The sequence below is a fragment of the Puma concolor genome, chromosome B3 (genome assembly GCF_028749965.1).
Source record: "Puma concolor isolate L17-30 chromosome B3, mPumCon1.1.hap2, whole genome shotgun sequence".
In the NCBI taxonomy this organism is placed as follows: Eukaryota; Metazoa; Chordata; class Mammalia; order Carnivora; family Felidae; genus Puma; species Puma concolor.
Window position 1 is genome coordinate 2,940,087 of NC_141672.1, and position 5,930 is coordinate 2,946,016.

The 5,930-nt window shown below is 63.5% G+C and overlaps 1 protein-coding gene across 4 annotated transcripts in view; it reads left to right on the forward strand.

Moving 5' to 3' along the window:
* The window catches only part of PPP1R13B (protein phosphatase 1 regulatory subunit 13B), a 102,710-nt gene extending 96,873 nt beyond the window's left edge, over positions 1 to 5,837 (forward strand). For all 4 annotated transcript variants that reach the window (XM_086708688.1, XM_086708690.1, XM_086708687.1 and 1 more), the window contains 6 exons: positions 810 to 1,588; positions 2,188 to 2,325; positions 2,402 to 2,535; positions 3,292 to 3,458; positions 3,821 to 4,020; positions 4,663 to 5,837. In XM_086708688.1, coding sequence (XP_086564814.1) covers positions 810 to 1,588; positions 2,188 to 2,325; positions 2,402 to 2,535; positions 3,292 to 3,458; positions 3,821 to 4,020; positions 4,663 to 4,704 — 1,460 coding nt within the window. In that variant the 3' untranslated portion in view covers positions 4,705 to 5,837. The remainder of the gene's footprint in view (positions 1 to 809; positions 1,589 to 2,187; positions 2,326 to 2,401; positions 2,536 to 3,291; positions 3,459 to 3,820; positions 4,021 to 4,662) is intronic.
* The last annotated feature ends 93 nt before the right edge of the window (positions 5,838 to 5,930 follow it).

Here is a 5,930-nt window from a genome sequence, read left to right on the forward strand (position 1 = left end):
TCCTGCTTTGTGGAAATTTGTGCAGGGGCTTTCCAGGGGCCGGTGAGGGTGCTCTGCCCAGTTGTGGTCCTCCTGGCCTCCTGGAGGTGACTGAGCCAAGCCCCTGGAGGGGAGGCAAGGGAGCATCTGCCGCTTTGGGAGCTGGGGTGTCCTAGGAAGGGTGAGAGAGTAGAGCCTGGCCCCACGGATGTGGAGGCAGGAGGTGACTCTGACCTGCACAGCGGGGTCCTGCGGGTCAGTTCTGGGCTTGGGCCTCCCCACAGACTTTTGGGCAGAGGCTGCAGCTTCCAGACTCCTGGGAGCGCCCACCCCCCACCCCCCGGCCAAGCGGAAGCCCGGCTACCTGTGGCAGGGCTCTGGCCCCCTGCCCTACAGTGCCTGGGCCAGCAGGCCGGGCCTTCCTGTCCGAGGCAGCCTGCATTCCGTAGCATGAGACTTGGCCTGGGGGGCAGATGCTGTTTAGAGGTGGGTCTTTCTCCCCGGCTTAGAAACAAGGAAGGTTGGTTTGGGGTGGGGAAGCTGGGCCTGCAGCCATGTTTTGTTTTTGTTTTTTTCATTTGAAAAAGCCTAAATTGTGGAAGCCCAAATGTAAAAACCAGTTAAGAAGGGCACTCTATCTTCCAAAAGGAGTCAGTGGGGTTCTTTGGATAGAGGTTTCCTCCGGGATTTAAAGGTAGGACTCAGCAGCACCAGAGCAGACGCCTGTTCTCCGTAGGAGCCCACCTCCTGTGTGACCGCAGGGATGTGGTGACTAGACCCCTGGCCCCGCAGGATGCTCTAGCTGCCCCTGTCCTCTGTGTTTCCTCCAGTGTACGGTAAACCCGTTTTACCATCCGGGTCAACGTCCCCGTCACCCTTACCGTTTCTTCACGGGTCGCCGGCCACAAGCACGTCGCAGTCCCAGCCGCCTTCGGAAAGTGCTGAGAAAGAGCCAGAGCAGGACAGCCCTGCCCCTCCTGGAGACGGCGGCACCGGCACGGGCACTGTGGAGAGCCTGCCGCGGCCGCTCAGCCCCACCAAGCTCACGCCCATCGTGCACTCGCCGCTGCGCTACCAGAGTGACGCCGACCTGGAGGCCTTGCGCAGGAAGCTGGCCAACGCGCCCCGGCCCCTAAAGAAGCGCAGCTCCATCACGGAGCCCGAGGGCCCCGGTGGGCCCAACATCCAGAAGCTGCTGTACCAACGCTTCAACACCCTGGCCGGCGGCATGGAGGGCACCCCTTTCTACCAGCCCGGCCCCTCGCAGGACTTCATGGGCACCCTGGCCGACGTGGACAATGGAAATACCAATGCCAACGGGAACCTGGGAGAGGCTGGCCCCGCCCAGCCCACAGCCCCGCTTCCCTCCGAGCCTGCCCCGTCTTCGGACGCCAATGACAATGAGCTCCCTTCCCCTGAACCGGAGGGGCTCATCTGTCCCCAGAGCACCCACCAAACGGCCGAGCCTGCCGAGGACGACAACAACAACGTGGCCACAGCCCCGTCCACAGAACAGGTCCCCAGCCCTGGGGCCGAGGCCCCCTCACCGGGGGAAGACCAAGCCCCCCCACTGCTGCCCCCCACCGTGCCCCCGCCTGGAGCCTCTACGGTGGGTGTCGTCCTAGTCAGCCAGCCAGTGTTTGTAGAGGACCCGGCTGTGTTAGCCATAGTTCCGGGGACTGTGGGGCTTGCCAGACTCGTCCCCACCCTCACTGAGGCCGAGGGGGAGGACAGTGCTGCAGTCCACAGGTGGGGCTCTGAAGAGGTGTGGAAGGCTGCAGAGCTCTCCCTGGAGGGCCCAGCCAGGTTTCCCCGAGGAAGGGGAGCTGCCGTCGGGATTTGAGGGCCAGGCGGCGAGGGGGACGAGAACCTCCTAGACAGCCTTCTGGTGGGAGCTCAGCATTGGTGGAGCAGAGAGGGGGAGGTGAACGTCCACGGGGGTGGGTAGGAATGAGTTGCTGACTCCCAAGCTTGACTATCACCCACCGTGGGTGCCCCTGAGCAGTGCCGTCCCCCCGGAGCACGCTGCATGTGGCACAACGGGTCTGGCTGGGCCCTGGGAGTGGGCGTTCCTCTCGATGCCAGGGGCCGCTCAGCCTTGCCGGGTGCACACGCTGCCCACGGCTTTCGCCCTGTCCCTCCTCTCCACCGCGGCTTGGTGCGTTGGCACATTACCTATAAATCAGAAGCATGTTTCCTTCCTGGCAGAGCAAACGGACCAACCTGAAGAAGCCTAACTCGGAGCGGACAGGGCACGGGCTGAGAGTCCGGTTCAACCCCCTGGCGCTGCTCCTAGATGCTTCTCTGGAAGGCGAGTTTGACCTGGTGCAAAGGGTCATCTACGAGGTGAGTGAGCGCAGCCGCAGGCCTGGGCTGCCCCACCTGCTGGGAGGCCGGGCTCACGAGGGCCTTGTGTCCTCAGGTGGAAGACCCTAGCAAGCCCAATGACGAAGGGATCACTCCGCTGCACAATGCCGTCTGCGCCGGCCACCACCACATCGTGAAGTTCCTGCTGGATTTTGGGGTCAATGTGAACGCTGCCGACAGTGATGGCTGGTGAGGGCCCCTGGGGCACGTGGCCTACGGTAGGAGGAGGCCCCCGGTCCAGGAGTCGGGCGAGGGCAGAAGCGGACACAGGTGGGCGGGCCTACTGTCGCACCCCGGGGCCGCCTGGCCTGGTCCCCTCCTCCCCACTTTGGTTCCGTGAGTCCTCTTGTGAAAGGCACAGCTGGGATCGTGTCTTCGTACACGTGCTAGCAACTTCGCGGGCTGCGCGTTTTGCAAAGTGTTACTCTTCGTCGGGTTTGAAATGGCCGGATAACCTGCGTGGCAGAAACTCAGTCCCGCTTTGCGGTTGCCTTGTCGGTGTTTGCCCGCAGGGCCCTTCCGCTGCTGTGCGGGCCCCCAGGCCTCTGCTAGGTCTTGTTGGCAATGTCAGGCTCTTGTTGGTGTGGTTTGAACATCTGGGGTTTTTTAATTGTGGCAAAATCCGCCCAACGCCTACCGCCGTGGCCGCGTGAAGGCGCGTCAGCCGTGCGCAGCGCGCCCCTGCTTTCGTGTGAGGGGCACCTACTTGATAGGCCGCTTCCCAGTCCCTGCCCCCCCCCCCCCCCGCCCCCGAGGCCCCACCGCCCAGCAGTGGGTGCGCGGCCCGGCCGAGAGACAGGCCAGTAGGAGTCCTGCCGTTTCGAGGACCGACGCGGGAACCTTTGGGCCTCGAGGCGCAGCACGGCCCCGGAGGCCCCCGGGAGGCCGCCGGGGCCTGGCTGGCCGGGCAGCACCTCGCGTGCCTTCACCCGCTCTCCGTTCCAGGACGCCGCTGCACTGCGCCGCCTCTTGCAACAGCGTCCACCTCTGCAAACAGCTGGTGGAGAGCGGCGCTGCCATTTTTGCCTCCACCATCAGCGACATCGAAACCGCCGCGGACAAGTGTGAAGAGACGGAGGAAGGCTACATCCAGTGTTCCCAGTTCCTCTACGGTACACGGGGCGTCTTGGCACGGGGCGGGGGCCCTTCCCCTGGGCGTGGTGCTGCGGGGCCGGGGAGGAGCCCCCTTCCATTTTGGGAGCCACCCTGCCAAGCTCCTCGGGATGGAAGTCACTCCGTCCCTCGGGCTCCTTCCTGAAAACCTGTTTGAAGGGCCGTGTTGCGGAAAGATTCTGTGCCCGGTCGCTAAAAACCGTGCTTCTCTGTGTGGATGCGGCACGGCGTGCCTGGTCCGGCAACACCCCTCGGCCCCGGGACCCAACACAGCAGTAGCACGACTCGTCAGGGTCTTGACACGGCCCCGGCCGGCGGCCCGCCCTCCGCGGACACCTGACCGCTCGCCCTGTCGTCCCAGGGGTGCAGGAGAAGCTGGGCGTGATGAACAAAGGAGTGGTGTACGCCCTGTGGGGCTACGAGGCCCAGAACAGCGACGAGCTGTCCTTCCACGAGGGGGATGCCATCACCATCCTGAGGCGCAAGGACGAGAGTGAAACCGAGTGGTGGTGGGCTCGCCTTGGGGACCGGGAGGGCTACGTGCCCAAAAACCTGCTGGGGGTAAGCGCCGTGAGCCCGCTCGTCCGGGGTCGGCCACCCCTGCTGCCGTCACTCCTGCAGTCCTGTCCCCTCCGCCCAGCCGTAAACCGCAGGGCGCCGGGCTTTGTGCGGGGTCGCACCCTGCAGGGTGAGCACGGCGGGTGGACTGCCCTCGTCCACTCTCTGCGCCACCCTCGTAACGGGCAAGTTGGCGGAGTTGGCACGGGGATCCGGCAGGCCCCACACTCACACCGTGGGAGCAGCGGGGGTGCCGGCGGAGGAGCCCCCAGCCGCCTGATGCAGGAGCTCGGGTGGGCAGCCAGCCACCACCGTCTGCAGCCCAGAAACGGCCCGGGGTGGGGAGCCCACACGTTGTTCCCTCCGTTGCGTTTGTAACTGCACCAGACCTTAGAGCAGGTGCCGCTGTGCTCCCCCCCCACGTGCCTCGAGGGAGCTGGGGGCTTATGGCCACCGGCGCGGATTTGAGGCGGTGCCAGGTGCTGCAACAGAGGTTCTCCGGGGTTGGCGGGGCGCGGCTTGTAGGGGGAGTCGGGGTCTCGGCAGGCGCGTGGCAGCCGAGTGGCAGCCGTCCGGGCACCACCGGGTGCCCCTTCCTGCTCGGCGTGCCGTGCCCTCGTCCTAACTGTTTCCGTCGCTTCGCAGTTGTATCCACGGATCAAACCCCGACAGCGAACGCTAGCCTGAGCTTCCGTCTGGAGCGCCGCCCGCGCTTGCCCGCCGCGAGGAGCCGCCGGGGAGACCGCCCTGCCGTTTCTGCGGGAGCTGCAGCTAGACGTGTTTATAATGGTGCTCACTTGCGCAGACAGCATCCACAATGTGAAATCCCTGCAGTTTCTCGGTGAGGCCCTTTCTTCAGTTTGCCCGTAACTGGGAGAGGTACTTTTGCCTCCAGGAAGATTGAATTTTGCCAATTACTGTAAATCCAAATAAATATGCAGCTTTCTAAACAGCTGTCCCCGTTGCCAATAAGCAGCTCTATCATTTACCCCTGGTCGGTTGCCAGTGAAGACGAACCCTCTGACTTTGGCCCCAAGGCCTTCCTCTACGTCCCTCCACCCCAGCACTGAGAACGCGCAGCTGCTGTGAGGTGTGCGCCCCCTGCTACCGGAAATCGCAGCCGCCCACCATCCTCTCCACCCTGACCACACGCATCTCTTCATTTCCCTACCGAGAGGGCCCCTGTGCGGAAGCTTCTGGCAGTGGTGGGGCGTGGTGCGCGTGTGCTGAGCATTGGCATAGGTCACCTACACACGGGCCGACGGCGGGCCGCGCTTCTGCATCCCGGGCTCCAGAGCCCTTAATACCAAGTGACGAGCAGTCAGGAGCCTCAAGATAGCACTGTCCCCTCCTCTGCACTATGTGCAGCCCACGGGCCGGCAGCCTAAGGTCAGGGTGGGGCAGATGTGGGGGTGCCTGCATGTCGGGAGGGGCACCTGGGGTGGGGGGGCCCAGCCTCCCGGGTCTGGCCCGGCCACGATGCAATAACCTGTGCCCGGTCCAGACTTCAAGTAAGGCGCTCAAGTTTGAACTGTACGTACAGACTTTTATATACCAAAAGTATTTTTTGACTAGATCATTCGAAACTACCAGAATGATGGAAATGTTTTTTTCTCTCATTAAAATCCAGGCCCTTAGGCTTTATTTTCCATGTATGAGTCCTGTGTATAATTCATGTATAAATGTGTAGCCAGGCACCTGTAAGCAGCGATTGTACACAGTGTGCTGATGAAAAGTGAGCGCCCGTGGGGCAGCCTCTGCTGCTGGAAGCCACCGCCGCAGAGGCCGTGTAAACGTGCACAATAAACCGCTGTCTCCCACCGGCGGCTGCGAGTCTTGTGTTTTGGACCCAGAGCGGAGCCGTGGCACGAGAGCTCGGGTTTTCTGGACACAGTGAGGCGAGGGCCGATCTG